At 54.4% G+C, this 20,591-nt stretch overlaps 1 protein-coding gene across 3 annotated transcripts in view; it reads right to left on the bottom strand.

Moving 5' to 3' along the window:
• Nucleotides 1-547: 547 nt before the first annotated feature.
• The window catches only part of ACSF3 (acyl-CoA synthetase family member 3), a 59,427-nt gene continuing 39,383 nt past the window's right edge, over nt 548-20,591 (bottom strand). For 2 of the 3 annotated variants that reach the window (XM_080352303.1, XM_080352304.1), the window contains exons 9-11: nt 4,401-4,535; nt 3,704-3,815; nt 548-802 (exon numbers count right to left, since the gene is read on the bottom strand). In XM_080352303.1, coding sequence (XP_080208429.1) covers nt 685-802; nt 3,704-3,815; nt 4,401-4,535 — 365 coding nt within the window. In that variant the 3' untranslated portion in view covers nt 548-684. The remainder of the gene's footprint in view (nt 803-3,703; nt 3,816-4,400; nt 4,536-20,591) is intronic. The other variant, XM_080352305.1, reaches the window with a different exon arrangement.

Here is a 20,591-nt window from a genome sequence, read left to right on the forward strand (position 1 = left end):
TTGTGATTTGGTATTTATTCTTCATGCTGTTGGGAAATGGGAGGTGGGGATTGGTAGAGCAGGAGGTAGCAGGTGATGGGGTATCCCATGGAGAGCAGGGGCCCAGGGGTGGGGGGGACACACTCGCCCTCTGAGGCTTTCCCTCTCTATAAACCTGACTATGGAGGGAGTTGCTGAGTCCGTGGGAAAGGGCAAAGAGGAGGAAAAATTACCAGCACCATGGCAGCTGGCTGCAAACACAAGTTTCATCTGGCGAGTAATTTAATCTGCTGATGAGCCGCACATGGCCTGAGGCAGAGCTATAAGGGTGCAGAGGCGTTTATGGTGTCACCTTTTCACCTGCCTCCCAGCACCTATACAGAGCAACTTTGGCCAGCATGTGCTGCTGCTGCCAGTGCTGGCACAGGTGGGGTCCTGCCCCCCAGCATTGATCCCCTGCTGCCCTGAGCCTCCTGCAAACAGCTCCTGCACAAGGTGGCCCTACAGCTTGGGCTTAGTTCAGCCAAGGAGGAGACCACACAGGACAAATCTTGCTTTTATTGCACTTTATTCATGGACCAGACTGCAATGAGCCCAGAGCTACTGTTGCTGATCACTGCTGGGGACACATCAGTGCCGCTGCAGAGTAAGGATGGGTGCAATGGAGGACCCCCCGGGCTCCCCATCCTGGCCTGGGGCTGTGCGCTAGGCTGGGTAAAAGCGCTGCAGAAGCTCCTTCTTGTTGACTTTTCCCATCTGATTGCGCGGGATCTCCTCCACCACGATCAGCTCGGTGGGGATGGCGTATGGCGCCATGCTGTCCCTGCAACGCAGAAGCACAGTCTGTTACGGCTGACAGAGCAGCGCTTAAGGAACAATCTTTTTACACTGAGGGTGGTGAGAGCCTGGCCCAGGTTGGCCAGAGAGGTGGTGGATGAACCATCCCTGGAGACATCCCAGGCCAGGCTGGACGGGGCTCTGAGCAACCTGAGCTGGTGAAGATGTCCCTGCTCATGGCAGGGGGGCACTGGGGGAGCTGGGAACGTCCCTTCAACACAAACCATCTGTGATTCCAGCCCCTTCATCCTCAGAGCCTGATCCAAGACAGACCCAATGGGGACTCCAGGACCCTGCATTGCAGTGCCCAGCCAAATCGCCCTGGCTCTCCAGGCAGTGGGACCACGGGACAGCACCTTCGGTGGAACTCTGACCATGCCCTGGTTCCATCCAGGCTCAGTGCTGACCCCAGGAGTGCAGCAGGGCTGAGCTGTCGCAGCGTTCGCTGGTCACACATCGCTGTGCTGCAAACCAGGGGGACTGGAGAGCAGTCCCTCTGCAGGATGAGCTGTCCTGGGGGCACCCACAGTGCCAGCAGCCCCTAGGAGCCCATTGATGATCCTATGAGCTCCTCTCTGCCAAAGTTCTGCTCCTGCCTGTGCTGCCTGGCCAGACCCCGTACCCAGCTCATCGCTCGCTGTGTTTGGGGCTGCCCAGGGACCCCAGTACCCGGCCATGCTACCACATTCAGCCCCATCAGTGGGGATGCTGCCTGTGCAGGGTCCCTGGGCTGCCAGCCCTGCCATGCAGCAACCTGTGAGCACAATGCACCTCACCAGCACCCCAAAACACCCACCCTCCTGCGGATTTGTCAATTCTCCTCGTTAGCAATGGGGAGGGAAAACAGCTCAGCAGTGTGACGGCCGCCGGACCCCCTGTGTTCCTGGTGCTGGTCCCCAAGGAAGATACTGCAGGTGGGTCCCCTCCCTGTGCTTTGCCATGTGCTCCAGCCCCCGGGGGTCTCCCTGCTGCGGGAGGGAGCCTGAGCACTGAGCGTTGTCCCCGTGTGCTTTGCTGAGCACGGAAGGGGGGCTCTCCTGCCTTCTGCTGCCTGTGTGTCACCAACCTGGGGCCATGCCCAGCTCCGGCAGCGTCCTGGCACTGACTCTGATGCGAGGTGCCAAGTCTGCTGAGCCCTTCAACCATTGCCTGCCCTCCTCCCCCCGCCTGCCACCAGCACCCCCGCCATATGGATGCCACTAACTCGGGATGGCGCCTGTCGCCGGGAAGCACGATTGGAGGCGAAAGCCGCAAAATGAATCACTCTGAAGAGGGACATGTGTCTCCTGCCAGGGAGTGTGAGAAAAGGGCCAAACAAATGTAAGTGACATAAAAAATAAAGCGGAGAGACAGGGTGAGAGGGAGAGGTGGGGGGGAGCCTGGAGCCGGCACTGGGCAGGGAGCAGCAGCCCCGAGGGCTCTGGGTGGGCAGCTGGACACCCCCAACCCTCTGGGGGTTTTGTTTCAAGGGCTCATGACCTTGCTCAGCACTGGCAGAACAGCATTGTGCCTGCCTAGGGAGCTGGAGATGGCAATAGGGACAGACACGCAGGGATGAGGGGGAGCAGCCTGGGACGGGGAGCACAGGGACACCCAGAGCAACACCTGAGTGACCCGCAAAGCACAGCTGTGAGTGGTGGAAGAAGGGATCTGCAGGGGTCACGGTGTCCCTTAGGGATGAGCAGCCACCCCACAGCACGGTGACGATACCCCTCCCCACTCTCCATCGCTCCTGCTGAGGCCGAGAGGGGTTCCGGGATGGGGGATCCCAGAGCACCAGACCCCGTACAGACCAGGACAGGCTGAGCCAGGCTGGGAAGGGACATCTCAACTTGCAACGGGACATCAGCAAACCAAACAGAAGCTGCTGGTGGCTGTGGGTGCCCGGGGAAGAGCAGGAGTCCCAGTGGGTTTCGGTGTGTGCAGCACAGAGGTGCCCGTAGGGGTGGGACATCCCAGCAGGGGCTTGGCCCCCTTGCCCCAGCAGCCACCCCCGTGGGTTTGGTTTCTTTGTTTGCTTCTCTTCCCCCACGACGTGACGGTTTAATCAGAGCAGCAGCCGGCCAGCGAGCGTCTTCCTTGCATGTGCTAAATCGCAGTCTCCCAACTGTGATTTTTGCAAATCCAGGGGAAATCTTTAATTGGCTGCTGCGCGGCCCCTGATGAAACAAGTGCTCCTGCCGCTTGCAAAATAGCGCCAGCCTTGCCAAAAATATCCACCGCCTGAAGGAGGGAGCCGCCAGGAAAAGAAAGAATTTGCTATTAAATATTTTGCTAACGGAATATTAGTGATGAACCTGGTGATTCTGCTTCCTGGCTCCTGCCTGCTTATGCTCCCACGGCCCGTGCCTGAAACCTCAGTGCTGGCCATTCTCTGACCGATTTGAAGCAGAAGGTGCAGGTTTTGATGCTGAAACCTTGCAGGATGCAGGCAGCTGCTCTGTGCCGTGCTCATGGGTACTGCAATGGCTCCAAGCGAGGTTCATGTGCTCTGGTGTCACCCTGCTCTCCAGACCCCACAGGAGATGTCTGGGATGAACTGGGGCCTGGGCTGGTGTCCAGCGCAGGCGGGGAAGGTGAGCAAGGGGTGATTGCAAAACCCAGGGAAGAGCTGAGCAAATGTTCTCGCTGCTGAGAAAATGTGGAGCTTCCCCTGCCCTGGCACTTGCTGGTGGCTGAGTTCAGGGCTGCGGGGTAAGAGCTGCTTGGTCATTTATCAAAGGTGCTTTTGGGGTGAGAGGCCCATTTATTTCCATTATCTTAGTGGAGCTAAGTTGGAGCTGCAGTTTTTTCTCTATCCCCAGAGCCCGTGGCACTGTGTCACTGCCAGGGCCGCCGCAGGCTCGGAGTGTGCTGTCCCTGTGCCGCTCACCCCGTGGTGTCGTACCTGGCCCACTCCTTCAGGTCCTTCACAGAAAGCATCTTGCCCTTGCGCAACTGCACGACGGCGCTGACCCGTTGGCCCCACACCATGTCCGGGGGCCCGATCACGGCCACGTCTGCAGAGAAAGCAGAGGACCGAGGGCTGAGCACCTCAAGCGATTCCTGGGGCTGGGGGAGAAGAAGAACTCGGCACTGGTAGGTGCCAGCGGCAGGGAAGGGCAGTGCTTGGAGGATGCTGTGGGATGTCGGTATAGGAAAACTACAGGATTTTTGTGCTGACACATTTTCCAAGAACTTTTCGTCAAGGAAAAGGCAGGAAACCCCATGGTTTGAGTGAGTCCAGGGGGAGGAATACGATGTACAGGGTGGTGTGGAGCCGGGGGCAGCGCTTCCACCCCCTCGTACAGGGTCACGCACAAGGGCAGGATAGATTTAATTATAGTCTCATTTCCAAAATCAGATGAGAGCTGCTGCTGACTTGGCACTTGGCCGCAGGCTTCGCGGCTTCGGCCCCGAGAGACAAGTAACGGCAGCTTCAAACGCAGCCTGCTCTTCACTCGGCCCCAGCCTCGCTAACGGGGGGCTGGGAAACAGCCCCCAGGCACGAGCCCTCGGGCAGCCCTGCGCCTGCACCGGCTGAGCTGGGGCTGGGGCCGTGTCCCTGTCCCCCCTGCCGCGGGACCCAGGGAAGAGCAGCGTACCTGTGATGTGTGGGTGTGCAAGCAGATGCCGTTCCACCTCCAGAGCGCTGATTTTGAACCCCCCGTTTTTGATGATGTCTACCGAGGTGCGGCCCTTGATCCAGTAAACGCCGTCTTTGTATGCTGCCGTGTCCCCTGGAAGGCAAAGTGGGCTGATCAGGGACCATCCCCTTGTTTCTCCTCTGCCTTTCCTGCCACGTGGATGTGACAGTCCCAGCTCCTTATTCTGGCACATGGGGATGGCCATGCTTGGTGTGACACCCATGACCATCTCTGCAGGGACCTCAGGGATGTCAGCCTGCTCCCAGGGACATGCCAAGATCACACAGACACTACTTTTCTGTGGAGGGACAGGGAAGAATAAGACTGTGTGTCCAGAAGCCCTTTAATACAGAAGCAACGGACGCAGAAGCCATCGCTGCAGGTGGATGTGGTCCCCAGTGACCTCCCAACATGGACCACAAGACAAGCAGCTCCGGCTCAGCCCCTTCCTTGTCTCATCTGTCACGAAGACCTCAGTTCTCCCATCCTGGTAGGACGTGCCTCCTCCTCGACCTCTGCCACCTCTGCCACTGCTGGGGCTGCTCAGCCCCCATCACATAGTCCCCAACATCCTCTTCCTCCCACCCGCTGGCCCATGCAATGAGACACCCACCTCCAGCTGCCTATGAAAGCCATGGCGGGTGTTTCCCAGCACCTCCAGCACCGTGTGTGTGTCCCGGCCGCAGTCACCAGCCCTGCCACCCCTTTGCCCTGAGGACACCCAGCAGTGAGGGGTTTCCCTCCGATTCCTGTGTGGCTACTGCTAATAACAAAAGCTGGAGGACAACGTTGGGAAGACGAGGCTGTCCTGAGCAACACCTTGACTCCGACCTGTCCCTTCTGCGGGGGGACAAGTCGTGTGGCAGGTGTGACACAGTAATTAGCTGCTGGCACCAAGGCTGGGAAGATTGAGAAGCGAGGTCACGTCAGCACAACCTGGCTAAATGCTTAACAAGCTGGCGCGCTTTGATAGCTGCTTAAGATGATTACTCACATCCTGCTAATAGAGCCTTTGCCAACCAAGGGGGGGCAAGGGGGGGCTGGGGACCTCTCATTTCCATTTCAGAGCCTTAATGGCAGCACCGGGGGGGCCCTTAGCATCAGTCTCCATCCTCTCCTTAATTGACAGGTGCTGCCGTTGTGTCCGCACAGCCGTCCCGCTCCCCGCTGCGGCTCCGCTCCCAGACCTCATCTCACCACTGGCTGGAAGGCTCAAATGCGAAGATGACACCGAGATTGGCAGAGCAAAAATGCAACTTCCAACAAAGTGGGGTGAACCTTTGCTGGAGTTCCCATGTTTGCTCGCCTTGCTCCATCTCCGCATTGAAAATCCATGGCAGGAGAACAGCCTGGGGTTCCACAGCCCAGGAGGACCTGCCCAGCCTCGGGTTTGGGGTAAGCTGTGCAGGTGGGCTCGGGATGGGTTGAGAGCTGGGATCTCCATTGGGTGGCCAAGAGAAAAGCGTCCCCAGTGCCAAGGAGCATGTGGCCCCTGGTTCTCTCCTACAGAGATGAGGCCCCCACTTCTGCAGGGGACTCAGTGTCACCCAGCAGAGATGAGGACCCCCCACCATTCACAGAATTCACAGAAGAGTTTGGGTTGAAGGGATGTTCCCAGCTCCCCCAGTGCCCCCCCTGCCATGAGCAGGGACATCCTCACCAGCTCAGGTTGCTCACAGCCCCGTCCAGCCTGGCCTGGGATGTCTCCAGGGATGGTTCATCCACCACCTCTCTGGGAACCTGGGCCAGTATTTTACCACCATAACTGCAACAAATTTCTTACTCATCTTCAGCCTGAATCTCCCCTAATCTCAAGTCACTGAACTCCACCTCTGTCTCACTCTCCTCCTTTCCAGTGCTCCTTCTGGCCCTCCCAGTGCTGCCTTTTCCCCCTGGTGTCCCCCAATTTTACAAAACACTGTTGCCAGCTGTGGAGTTTGTATGTGGTGTGTGCAAAGGCAGCAAATACCCAGAGATTTCTGGTGTCAAAGCAATGAAATATTAGCATCAGTTGTGAAATTTGGGCTGCTCACCCCAAGAGCTGTGTCCCAGCTCAGCTGGCATGTGCCAAAATCCCGACCAGCTCATCCTGCTCGGTTCAGCTCGGGAATGATTAATTGTGCCCGTATTTGCCTGCCTGCCTCTTGGCGCTCTTGCGGATATCGAAGGCTGTGTGGAATATTTGTAAGTTTTGGGGGGAGTTTTAAACTAGAGCTCTCTGAGTGTTTGGCTGCTCAGGGTTGAAAGGAATTCATGACTGCTGTGATAAACTACCTTCTGCGCCCGGTACCGCTGTGGCAGGTGTGACTGACACAGGACTGGAGAGTGAACATTAATTAAAAGGCGGCACTGGGGGAGCAGAGAGACACGAGCTTTGGCAGGGACATCAGGAGCTGCTTATTGACACAGAGAAGACAGGGAGAGGAGAGGGAATTCAGCCCTGGTTCAGTGATACACAGTTCCCCTGTTGCTCTGTAGGACTGAAGCACAGGAAAGCTGCCACACTGGCACTTTCCCCTGTGCTGTGATGGGGAGGATGGTCCCAGGGACAGGTCCTGGGTGGGGACAGGAGATACACATCCCTGGGTGCCCTTGGGTCTGCTGGGAGGTGTCAACCACAGTGGTTTCTCTGGAGCCTGTTTGAAAAGCAAAGTGCCAGGGCAGAGCCCATCATCAGAGTCTCATCTCTGCCCCACTCCTGTCCCACCCTTGTGGTGCTGGAGCGAGTTGAGAGAAGGGAACGGAGCTGGTGAGGGGCTGGAGCACAAGTGTGATGGAGCGGCTGAGGGACCTGGGGGGTTCAGCTGGAGAACAGGAGCTGAGGGGAGACCTTCTGATCTCTGAACTGCCTGAAAGGAGCTTGGAGCCAGGGGGGGTCGGGCTCTGCTCCCAGGAAACAAGCCAGCCCTGCGTGGCATGGCGGGCGGTTGGCATTATTATTGTGATTACTGTGAGCTTCTGGGACGAGCTCTGTAATTTTCCCCCATCTCTTTCTTTCTGCCTCCTCTCTCCCCGAAGCCGAGCATCAGGCTCTCGCTGTCAGTTCCCGCGCTGACAGGCCGGAGCTCGCTCCGGGGAACCGCCACCGCCGAGGACAGCCACATTACCCTCTGCCCCGCACCATCTGCTACCAGCCCGGCACATCAAGACAGTGTGTGCGCCGGCACATCCAGCGCAGCAAAGGTTTCCTGGGGATTTCCTGGGCCAGCAAGACTAGTTAAAAGGATGCTGTCATTTGCTTAATGACTCTCCCCCACATGCTGCTGTTTAACAGTGCTAAGAGTGTCATTTCCAAACCTGGCACTGCACCAAGGGCCTAGGGCGAAGGTTGTGCCCGACTCCCTGGGGCACCTGACGCGGGTCCTTGTGCACAAGTTCCCCAGCCCTGCAGACTGCCCTGCTGCTGGCAGCATGCTCTGTTCCCCGTTTTTTCTGCTCCATTATTAAAGCTGCCACCTCCAGCGAGCTGCAGCGCACGGTGCTCTTTGCCCGGCAGCCTAGGAGCACTGTGCCTGTGTGGGTGAACAGAAGTGATGGGGAGGATTTTTGAGCAGAGAACAGGGCTTTTCCCCCATTAAATGACACCACCTTCCAAGCCACCTTTCTGCTGTTCCTCCTTTCCAGCAGCCGTGCCGGGGGCTCTCAGGGAGCAGCGCAGGGACAGGAGGGATGTGGTAGAAGCAGTTCACCAAAGAGTGGCTTCAGCACATGTGTGCTCCTGAAACACCAGCTCTTCTTGTCTGAAATGGAAACAACTGCTCTAGCTATCAGCAGGCCCTGCAAACTCCCCAGGGCAGGCCTCCCAGGCTGCAGGATATCTTGTCCTCCTGCCATATCAGCCTTGTCCCCATTCTGCCTCGGGAGCTGCCTGGCACTATGCTGTTGTTTCAGGAGGATTGACGTGAGCTCGCAGCAGTGAGACAACCTCATTTTGGCATGGTGGACCCCAGCAGCACCCCATCACCTCTCCATCTTCACTCTCAAGCCTTTCTATCCTGTGGCACGTGGGACACAGCAGCAGGTCAGGACAGTCGTGCCCGCTCTCAGATGCTCCCCCAGCATGAAGACAAAACGGTATTTCCTTCCTTGCAGGCAGCTGCGCAGGGAAGGAGATTTTGTCTGATGAGAAGGTGAGTGTCTCTGACACCACATTCCCATCTCTGCGTGCCCCGGCCACCTCCGACTGGGCTCCTTTCATCAGACAAAGCAGCCAGTGGCAGAAACCGCCACCACACGTGGCTCAGTGCTGGGGCTGCGGCGCAGCTGATGCTGGCAAGGCCGTGGGATTATTGTTTCCCTGACAGCAGCCGTCACCACTACCTTTGGATTGGTTTCAAGATGCTTCGTGGGCATCTGTTCCGTGAAATGTTAAAGGCTCTGCTGAGCTGCATACTGAACAGGCTCCTGTGCCGGGTGGGCTGCACTTTGCTGGAGTTTCAGACTATTATGTATATAGAGATATTTAAATAAATAAATACATATATATAATAATAATAGAATGGTTTGGGTTGGAATGGAACTTAAGGATCATCTAGTTCCAACTTCCCTGCCATGGGCAGGGACATCTTCTACTAGACCAGGTTGCTCAAAGCCTCATCCAACCTGGCTGGTTATACATACATATGTGTGTGTGTGTACGTGTAGATATATATATATAAAAATAAAACCAGGCACCAGGATGGCTCATTCAGCACCTCAAAGTGAACTGTGGACATCATAAGCCTGCAAGCTCAGTGCGTACCACACCACAAGCTGGCATGAATCCTGCCATGAACCATCAGGCACTATGTAAAAGGTATAAAAGACCTTTTCCAGGTTACTTTTATTTTAAAAAATGAGGCTTTTTGGTAAGAACTGTTTAGAGGTAAGGGTTGTCTATAGATAGCTACTTGGCAATGGCTGTAGGATTGTAGTTTGGTTGCCCAAACCAACTTTAAGAAGCAGACAGATGGCAATGGAAACTCTATTTCCAAACTATTTTCAAACTCAAACCCCAGAGTTTTCTGCAAGAAGGTTCTTCATGTTGCAAAGTACTTCTTGCAAAGATGTAAAAGGCCCTTGTGATTCTGCCACTTGGGTTGTGCCCGTCCTTCACACGGTGGAAAGATCTCCCAGGGACTAAGCCACAAGAGCCTCTTTGCGCCCAAGAGCAGAGTTCCAGGAGCAAACCTGCCCTGGTTATGAGCCAAATCCCTCGCCCATGGGTCAGCTTGTTCCGGGCAAACACAGCAACGCTTCTACATCAAAGGTGTCATGAGCAAATATTTGAACCAAATATTGACCAAGAGAACACTTTGGCTGGCAAATGAAATGCTGAGCAGCCTGGAGAAGCTCTGAGATAGCAGAAGTGCACGGGAGAAAAATGTGAATTTTTAGGTAAATCATGAGGAATGATGACTTAAGCCCAGTCTAGATGCAGAGCTAGAACTGTCCTAGGGTCTGCTGGAAAAACCCAGCGAACAGTGACAGTGTTGCCCTCATAAGGGGTCTGCAGACACAATGACCCTGTTCGCCGGGGACAAATGTCACTCAGTGCCTAGAAGGACAGCAAGATGAACAATTGTTTGGTAACGTGTCACCAGCTTTGTGACAACGACAGTGTTGGTTGCAATGTGTGAGCTGCAGCTGTGGCTCTGTGAGCTGAAAACTGGCACAGCGAGATGACAGGAGAGCAATGCGGCACCACGCCGACCCACAAATTGTCACCTGGCCTTTCCTGGCTTCTGGGAGGTTTTTCACCATCCCCACATTATTTATATACCTATTTCTTTGCTCTTAATGCTCCCCAGAAGAAATGTGGCAGGCGTTTCCCAAGCAGATGGGAAGCAGGACAGCACAGGCACCTGAGGACGCACTGCAAGGTTTGCAAACCGAAGCCACGCAGTTCACCAACACCATGAAGAGATCCTGGCCCCAGAGCATCGGAGCCAGCCGATTTTGCTGTTTGCAGCTGCGATATGGAAGATTCGCTCAGGACCTCCCTGGCTGTGTTGTTGGGCAGGGTTGAAGCTGGGCAGATCTGGCACCAGTAACATGTGGCAAGGCAGCAGTGGGGAAAAGCAGGAGGGAAGGGGTGTTGGTGCCTGGGAGTCTGTGGTGTCGGAGGAGAAAGTTTTGTGTGTTATCAAACCTGGTCCGGCTTGAGGACGTGGCCCCTGGAAGGCAGGAGAGTTGGGACACTGGTGACTCTGTCTCAGCACCGCGCTGTGAATGTCCCTGCCGCTCAAGGCCACAGTTACCTGATGCTTTTGCACACCAATTGCTGCACAGCCGAAAATGCTGAGAAGTGTCAAAACATCCCTTTGAAAGGGAATCTGTTTGGTTAAGAGAGAAAACTGGATTATTTTTACCTTCCTGCCACGGTGGCAGGTAATGCTCTCATGGGCGCTCCAGAGCCTTGCTCAGATGCTGCGGAGCATCCCCTTGCACTGGGCACAGCCCTTGCTCTGGGGAATGGTGCTCTGGGGCAAGGCTGGGTGTCCAGTGCTGTCGTCACCCACCCCACCATCCCAGCAGAGTGACTACAAAGTGCTTGTGGGCCCAGCCGGCTGGACCTGCTGGTTTAATAGCTCCCTGGCTGCTGGAATAGCTTTTCCAGGTTTGGGAAGTGCCTGTAGAATAAAGGCGCGGGTGAGGAGTGCAGGGAAGCACGTTGGGTCTGTGGGGCTGGCAGGGAGGATGCTGGTGGGCTCTTCCCTGCCTGCAGCACAATGTGGTTCCAGTACTTTCTAATAATAATTAGGCCTGTTGCTGTCAAGGAATCATTCCAGATTTTGCAATTTAAGCCTTGGCTTTCAAATTCTTTGTGCTAAGCCCAGTGCTCCTCAGGGAGCTGGGCTGGAGAGTGGAGATGTCTCACAGCCACTTTTCCAGAAGACACAGAATCAAAGAATCATTTCTGTTGGAAGAGAACCCCAAGTTCATCAAGTCCACCCATTAACCCAATGCTGGCACTAAAATATGCTCCTAAGAATCTCACTGACCTGCAGAGACATAGAAGAGACCTGTGTGGCTGCCCATCTGGTGACAGTTCCCCAGGATGGGGCAGGATGGCAGGGCCATCAGACCTCCCTCACATCCCATAATGTGCCTCGGAGACCCCGGACAGTCCATGAGGAAGCATCCTGCTGCAGCACAGACCCTGTCCCATGGCCATGTCCCCAGCCCAGCTCAGGACCAGCTCTGCTGTTTCAGGGGCTGGACCAGCCCCATCACCACCATGAGAAATCAGCACTGGCCGCTCCAGCTGTGCTGAGTGGAAAAACAACTCCCAGCCAGCCCCGTTCCCGGTGCCGGCAGCTGGTGTCAGACTGTCAGGGGGTACCGGGGGGAGTGGGGTGCCCCCAGCTCCGTGCCGCCAGCAGCAGCGAGCACCAGGCCCTGCTGCCACGCTGCTGACGCTCCTGCTGGGCTCACACCTGCTCTTTTAGGAGACTTTAAGTTTTTTGTGGTTTTTTTTTTTCCCAAACTCCAGGAGGAATCCCCTTCTGTCAGCTGCTCTCCTGGCACCACGATCCCTCATTTCCAGAGATTTCATCTCAATGAGGCGAGGTGCTCACCCTCCCGCATTCCTCCACTCTGCCTTTACCTGGAGAATCGCTGCTCTCACCAGACGAGCGCGTCGTGTTGGGGCTCCCAGCTGGCAGAGCCCCGGGAAGCTCGCAGGGAGGCAGTCGGAATGATCAGCCTTTGCCCTTCTCTGATGCCTTTTAGCCGAGGATCTCAAAGCACGCAGATCCAGAGGCTTAATTAGGCAGAAACGGGAACAGCTGGCGGGATGCAAAGTGGCCTCGCTGGCTGCTCGCACCGCAGAGCAGCGGGCAGGAGGTTGAGCATCCGTCTCTGCTCGGCCCTGGGATTAACTCCTGCCTCTCTCCTGCTTTCCTGTACTGATACTTGATGCTCCTGGTCCATCGCAGGCTGAGGCAGAGCTCACCCTCTGGCAAAGACACACACATCACTGATGAAGATGATGATTTCTTTTCTAGGTGGGATTGGTCCAACAGTCTGGGCAGGTGGTGAAGACCCTGAGCCTCATCCTGATACTCTCACCAGTTCAGAGAGCAGAGCAAAAACCTGGGGACTCGAACCCCTTTTGTCTGAACAGGGTTTTATGGCTCAGTCCCTGTGCCAGGATTTACCAGCATGAACAGCTGAATTGGGACACAGCTGAGGCTTGTGACGGTCACTCTGACTGCCCAAAGGCAGCTGTGGGACCACTTCTTTTCACAGGTTTTACCCCTTTCAGGGCAGCTCAATGTCTCACTGGTTTCCTAAATCCAGGGAAGTTATTTTTTTGTAGGTAACACAGGCACGGTGGAGCCAGGAGGCTGGAGGTGGAAAAACTATGAAGAGGTGAGTGTGAAAGGTTGTCCATAGGAATTAGTGAATCTGTCCTCCCTGTGGCCAAGTGCCCGCTGTGCTGGGCAGAGGGACGGGACGCTCTGCGATACGTCTCCGTTACGGACATAGACCTTTCCCTTCCCCCACACAATGAAAACTGCATCAATAGATCCCCCATCTGCTCACATACATCACACACTTCACTCCAGTTTATTAGCTGGAATAAATCATAAATATTTCATTATACATCAACGACGCTCGACTCCGGGAAGGCGCAATCCATCACCTCGACACTCCTTGCGACCTGCCGCCATGCAATAAGCTTTCCAGTCTATTAAACAAGATTGATACAGCGTGCTAGGATGGACTAGGGGAATTTATTTATGGAGCACTGGGAGAGGGAGGGCACCGAATGCAAGGTGCCACTGGGCAAATGGGAGCTGCTCTGGTCAGCCCCTTGGTCTGGGCAGCCCAACCAGAAAGTGATGGAGCAGCAGGAGGCAGAGCCCTCCTCTGAGCACAGAGCAAAGTGAGGAGACGCTGTGGCAAAGCAGCGCCTGTGTTGAACCCCAGTTCAGGTCCTATGCAAGGAAAGGGAGATCCAGCTCTGGGCTGGACCACAGGGCTGGATTAGCAAAGCTCCAGCACAAAGCTCCCAGCTCTGCCCTGCTCAGCGGCATGGAGAGCAAAGCCTGGTGCTGCCGGGGCTGCATGGCGGCAGCAGCTGCTGTTACGTGCTGTGTACAGGCTCCTCAGCACCAAATAAAGAAATATACCTATTCTAGTGCCAGCATTCTTCTACTCTTTGTAGCTCCAGGCTGGTTTTAATGCCACATCTTTGCCTTTCCTTCTCCCTGCAGTGGAAGCGAACATTGACTCCAGCTGAGCAGAGGCCAGCAGCAAACAGTGGGAACTCCATACTTGGTCCAGGCAGCCTGTTCCAGGGCTCTGGCACCCCCAAAGTAAAGAATTTTCTACTCATGTTCAGATGGAACCTCCCATGTTTCAGTCTATGCTCGTTGCCCCTCATCCTGTTGTTGGGCATTACTGAACAGAGTCTGGTCCATCCGCTTTACACCCACCCTGAGATATTGATCAGCATCAATAAGAAAGATCCCCCTCAGCTTCTCTTTTCCAGTTGAACAGCCCCAGCTCTCTCAGTGTCTCCTCATCAGAAAGATGCTCTGGACCCCTGAGCATCTCTGTGTCCCTCCACCGGATTCTCCCCAGCAATTCCTTGTCCTTCCTGAAGTGGGGAGCCCAGAACTGGACTCCGGACTCCAACCTGAGACCTCATCCCTCCACATGTCCCTGTAGGAGCAACTGTACCATTGCTGCCAGTAACCTGCCGGTGGAATATCGGGTGTGTAACCGGCCACTGAGTTATCAGTGTCCGATGGATGATAACCTGGCACATGGTGAATGTGGAGCATCCCCATGGCTCTGCTGGGATTGATCGAGGCAGCCGAGTTCCTGAGGGGGATTGACACAGTCCCAGCAACGATGATGTATATGCACGTATCTATTTAATGAAATGCTAAATGATAGGCTAAATATACAGAAGCAACTTTAGCTTGATTTATTGCATCGAAATGAATAATGTTTGTCACTGCTGTCAGCCATCTTGGCAAAGAACAGAGGTTATGAGCACAAATTGTAGCTAATTAACAGTAATTAGCAGCTCTGAAATTCTGGGGTTTGGCTCCTTTGCAGAGGTCGGTTGTGCAGCAGCGTGTCCCAGCTCACAGGTCACTGCTTCGGCTGCCGAAGGCTCCTTGCCCCCATCCAACCCCAGCACTCCAGCACCCGTGTTCTCTGCTATCAGGCTGCTTTCCCGGGGTTTGCTCCGTTCCTCCTCTGCTCCCTGCGGCTCCTGGCGTCCCTGACCGCTTTGGCAGGGAAACACAGCAGGAAAACCCTGCGCTCCTCTGCAACCCCCCAGCATCAAAGTCAGCCAGGGCCAAGCCCTGGTCCTGACCTTTCCACAGGCTCTTGGATCATATTTTGAGTTACAACAGGACCTGATAAAGTTCCTGTTAATCCTGATCCAGGGTGTGAAGTTGAAATCTTAAACTTGTGCTCCTGTACTACTTTTCCATCCTGTGCAGACCATGATGGTGAGACCTGCCAAGCTCCCAAGGACCGGCTTGCTGCTGCCTCCGGGGCCATTTTGGTTGGAGAATCATTTTGGTTGGAAAAGGCCTTTAAGATCATCAAGTCCAACCTTTAACCAATGCTGTCATAGCAGTGGAGCAGCTCTTTGTGGCACCTCAAGTCCATCTGCCCTCACCTGGTCACTCGGACCAGCAAAATGCTTTCCCTGGGCTCATGAAACACAATGACCAAAATTAAGTGGGCATTTTCCGCAGGGGTGCGGGGCTGCCCCAGGGCACCGCTCCGCTGTGGTGCACCGAGGGTTTGGTGTGTGCCGTGATCATTAATAATGCACCAAAGGCTCCTGAGGGGAAGAGTTTGAAACTTCTTTGAAAAAAACACACACATGTTAACAATGCACCAATTATTCATGTGGAAACCATCTCTCCCTTTCCAGCAACTTCCAGAGCTCCTGTTTGCTCAGGTGCTGTCGGAGAGAAGAGAGGACGTCCAAAGACCCTGATATGCTGAGGATGATACGGGTTTCTCCCCTGCCTCCCCCTTAAAACAATATCTGTGAGTAATAGGTGTCTGTCACACTTTGCGGGCCACCGTCCACGGAGGCAGAGCAAGATTTCAGCGCCGTTAGAGATTTCTACCTGCATGAAATCTGGAGGTAATTTAATGGCTCACGAGAAAGGAAATAAATCTATTAGAATGGAATTGCTGTTTGTTTACATATCTTGCCATGAACATCACCAGCAGCAGCAGCAGCAGCAGGTGTATGTGCAAGCACCATTTATTTACATAATAAAATTGCCGAGTAGATTTGCAGCTCAGGGGCATCCTCGGCGCTCCCTGCGCGTGCCTGACTCCCATTAGCACTAATGGCAGGCGCTGCGTGCTCAGCGAGCAGGGGACAGGCCCTCCGACTGCCCTGATGGCTGCGACTAAGAGCTGGAGGGACACAGACGTTGGTTCCTCTCCCTGACTTGGTTGGGGTGGCAATTGCATCACAGCCTCAAGCTGCTTTGCGGTCCCCCTGATGTGCCTGCTCCCATGAGAGAGGGGGTTAACCAACCCACTCCCCACTCTCCAAATTTCTCCAGAGACCCCTGGAGCGGTCAGCACAAGGGAAAAAGAAAAGCAGAAAAAACCAAAAACCCAGCCTGGAATGAATTCTCGTCATGCTCTGCAGTAGAGAAGTTTGTTTGTATTCTGCAGGCAGCAGCACTGAGCCTGCTGTCAGAGCCACGCTGGGAGAAAGGGCAAAACCCTGCCGAGATGAAAGAATGTGAAGCACCAGTACAGCCTCCCCTGGCATTTACACCTGGAAAAAAAAAAGCATCACTCAAGGGCATCTCACAAAGAGCTGTGCTAATAAGGCACTCCTGCTCACGCCGTGCGGCTGCGCCAGCGGAGCGGGAGACGGAGCGGTGCCGGGAACGTCAGCAGCATCTCCCAGTACCTGGGAGGTGGAAGCTGCAGATAAGACAAGTCTGATTTCAACCCAGTAATTCCGAGCAGCGCTCTCCCTGACTCTGCTTCCAGCCAGGGGACAAGGGGACTCGGGGACCTGCAGCTGGTCAGACAAGGAGAGCAGCCACCCCTTGTGTAGGCTGATAGATCTGTGATACCTTCCTCTCACAGCTGTATTTTTTCAAGGTTCCTTGAGTTTATTAAACCTCAGGTGAGAAGCCGGGACAATGCTCACATGTCTTGCCCACACGTTCCATGTCCTTCACCTTCCCGAAGCCTGTTTGGTGTGAGTCCCCCTGGCCGTGCACTGCTCCACAATCCTGACCCGACCGCAGCAAGTGGCTCATGACCCCATGAAGCCCTGGCTCTTCTCAAGAGGACCTTTCTCACCTTGGTCAATCAGAATGCTCTGCACAGGTGAGAAGGCCAGGCAGGATTTAGGCAGGGCCAGATTAACCCCTTGTGATGCTCAGTCCTGCTGCACCATTCTTCAAGTAGAATTCACCCCGAGGGGGCATTGTCTAGGCAGGCTGGTGTCAAAGAACTGATGTTCCAAAAGGTAAAAAGCACAGGGAACTACAAGATAGGAAATATGCAGGTTATTTTTAGTGCAAGAGGCTATAAAACCAGCCAGGAGACTGCAGCAGTGAGGTTGTGGTAGATGTATCAGGGGGGTTCTTGGCTGTGTACCGAAGTTTGGAGCTTGGGGTTCTGCACACAAAGTCAAGGCTGAAGGATCTCTGATGTCTGCAGATGTGCACACAACATACACACATTTGGCAGCTTCTTTCTTTGTGCACTGCGAAGATCACTCATCCTTGGCAACATTTCACATTCCTGCACAGACCAGGGGGCTCCAGGTGAGTTGAAGGGCTGGGTTAAGGCTGGTGGTGGGGTTGGCAGCTCTCTAAACCCTCAGAGGAACAGAGACAGCAGCTTCAGCTTCATCTGCAGCCATATCAGGGGAGCTTGGAAAGCACCATCCACCACATCCACTCCAAACTCCAAAGACAGGCTTCCCCGCATGCCCAAATGGCCAGTGGGTTTTGGCCAGCAAATACAAAAGCTCATCTCTGTACTAGTGTTTCAGGGCCTCACAGAGTGCTCCAGCCTGGCCTTGGGTTGGTGTCAGAGCCCCCCCATACGCCAGCAGACAAAGTCCTGGGCACCATCTTTCGTCCAGGAGAGGACACCAAGTGGATTAACAGAAAATCGGAGCTCAGTGGATTCTGGCAGCATCCTGGCTCCACCCTGCCCCTGACAGAGCTGCCACCCCTCATTTCAGGGTTCACTCTGCCCACACAGCTCAGCACGACCAGGAACCCCAAAACCCTCAGCACATCCCAGACCTGAAGGACAAGCAGCAGCTGAACCCCCCAGGCTGCACAGCCTGCCCCAAGGCTGCCACGCTCCGCTCACAGGAAAGAGCAGATAAACCTCACATAAAGCTTTGAAGGTTTCTACAAGACTTCGTAGGGTCACCCATCCTCAGCAGGAACTCCGGGGTGACTGCTATGAAACAAGGAGGCTGGGCAGAGGGAGCCCCCGCAACGTACAGCCAGAATTACTGCAGATGGGTTTGCCCAGAGGACAAGCCAGAAAAGAAAATGGGTAAGTAAAAATGAAAAACGTTGTCTGTTTGTTTGTTTTTTCACATTAGCATTTAAATATTTATAGAAATCCCTGCAGACAACAAGATGAAAAAGCAAATGCAAAGACTAATAAATAAGTAAATGCTCCAAGGTGTGGCAGCCCAGCTGAACGCGGCTGCCACTCAGCTGCCGAAACTTGGAAGAGCACGGTAACCATGCGTGCATGGCTAAAAATAATAATTGCAATAATAAAAATCTGAGACTAAACCACTCTGCTTTGGGCTCTGCCCTCTGCAGAACAGCTGAGGGATCAGTTACACCTTAGCTAAAGAGAGCACTACCTCTTGTTTTCCGAGCCACGACTTGTCCCAGTCTCTGGCGAGACGAATTATTAAATAAAGCAGAGATAACGATGCGAGGCTGTTGACTAAGAGAGGCAGTGGTGGGATCTGGGGAAAGTTATCTGCCTGAAATTGTTTGCTTAAATATACAGAAGCCTATACTTTTGCTTACAGCATAATGCCATTAGTCGTAAGTAAATATGTTCTCAATTGTCTCAAGCAAAACCTAGAGGGATGAGAATTGTTGGAAGCAAAGAGCCTGGAGCAATCGCATCTCGGCAGCTCTGTCCCAGTGCAGGGTGTGTGCCAGAGCCTCCCGAAGCCAGAAGTGTTCTGCTCTTCTCCAAACACCGCCACCAGCCCAACAAAACACCCAACAAAAGCTTCAACACTTAACGGCACCCAGTTTTGGATCACCCCTCCTAAAAGGGAGCCCTCGCTTTCCGGGGCTGAGGAAGGATAGAAATCAGGCCACCAGTTTCCCAGCTTGTCCTATGAGCCATAATCAATTTGTGCAATCCCCCGAGCCTGCTCCACTTAGGGCTGCGCTGGGTTATGTAAATCAAACACCAAAAACTGTTCAGCAAGTGAAACAGATTGTGTGGGCACCAGCAGAGTGCCTCGAGCAACGGGAAACCCAGCAAACGAGGAGCAAGGGAAAGCTGAGGACACAAAATAAGGCAGAAAAATGACAGGTGGCCAAAGGTGCAAGGAAGGTCTATTTTTCAACAGATTTCCTCTTGAGCTGGGCGTCTCTGGCAACAGGCAAGTGTCAGAACCGAAGATACTCCCCATCACCACCTGAGCTTGTGGAACAGGCATCCTCATGGTCAGTGAAGCCCCGTTCCCACCCTGTGCTTCTTCAGGGGAAACTCCTGGTACGAGATACCAGGCAAAAAGCCTACCAGGACACGATGAGGGTGTGCAGCAGCTGGGAAATGGACCCACAGGACCATCAAATTCAAAACCCACAGCACAGTGGCTTCAGCATCCCCCCGAGCGGCTCCAGCTCTCTGCCCCGGCTGCCCCCGGCCTCTGCAAGGTGAAGCTCCTACAAGAGCTCTGAGCAAGCAAACCAGCAGGTCTAGCTCCTGCCAGATTGCTGCTGGAGTGAAATCTCCATCCCAAGGGCTGGGCTTGGTGGTTTGAACAGGATGAGGCTGGGCAGCAGCAGCTGGGCTTGGCAAGGAACAGGAGCAAAGCACAAACCGTCTGTACACAGATCACAGCTCTCGTTTGGAGCAGCGAGTTGCCAGTCTGGCATCTGAAAAGCCAAATGCTGTTTGGATTTGGGGTGATCACTTCAACATTCAATTGTTACCTTTCTTACCCTGATGGTCTCTGCTGGGGCACAGTAAATCCACCTCCGAGTCGCTACTGCATTTATCTCTCCTGCTGAAGGGACCTCCCAATGTCCAGCGGCCACAGGACAATCAGTGACAGCAAAGACACACCAAAAACTCAGCTTCACAGCGCCTGAACCTCTCGCATGGAGCAGTGACAATCCCTGGGGCCCCAACCCAGCCACACTCAAGCCCACACATGCTCTGACAGCGGCTGCACTGGGACCACGGCCCCGTCCTTCACTCGACTGCTCAGAGGTCTCACTCTGCTCATTTGACACGACCTTGCCCTATCACGTTTTTAATTTTGCACTGGAAGGAACATGCTACTTATATAGCAGTAAAGAGACACTTAAAAGCAAGTCTTTCCAATGAGCCAAGGGGCTCTGCCAAGCTCCACGAGAAACATGATTGTCCAGCCCATTTCTTCACCACATCCTGAGCTCAGCACTGCTCTTCTCCTCTTAACTCGCCAGCTTGTGATTCTCCCGCTAGATTTTCTGAGAGTCCTGCAGAGCTCGGCTTGACATCTCTACAACACAACCCAGCTGGAGCTGCGGACGGGACTCCCCACATGAACCCCTGGGATCAAAAGGGAAGAGTCGGTCGGAGCCCCTGTCCCTCCAGGCTGCAGGAGCAGCGCTGCCAGAAAAACAGCCTCGACAGTCAAAGCAAATACAGAACGAGAGGGAACAGCCTGGATTTTGGAGATATGGGCAACTGCTGTTCCCACTGACCTGCAGCTGGGCTGCGATCGCTCTGCGCCTCTGAAAACTGGACTCTGCATAGCAGAGGTTCTCGAACAAGTGAAGGGTTGGCATCCAAGGTGTTTGATACTAGAGCAGAGCTTTGTAGAGAAGAAGCAAATTCTGTGCCAAAAGCTGCACTCATTTACAGCTACCAAAATCCCACATCACGCCGAACTGTTGAAAACATCCGTCTCATGAGCAGTCAAGG

This window comes from Nesoenas mayeri (assembly GCF_963082525.1).
Source record: "Nesoenas mayeri genome assembly, chromosome: 12".
NCBI classification, from domain to species: Eukaryota; Metazoa; Chordata; class Aves; order Columbiformes; family Columbidae; genus Nesoenas; species Nesoenas mayeri.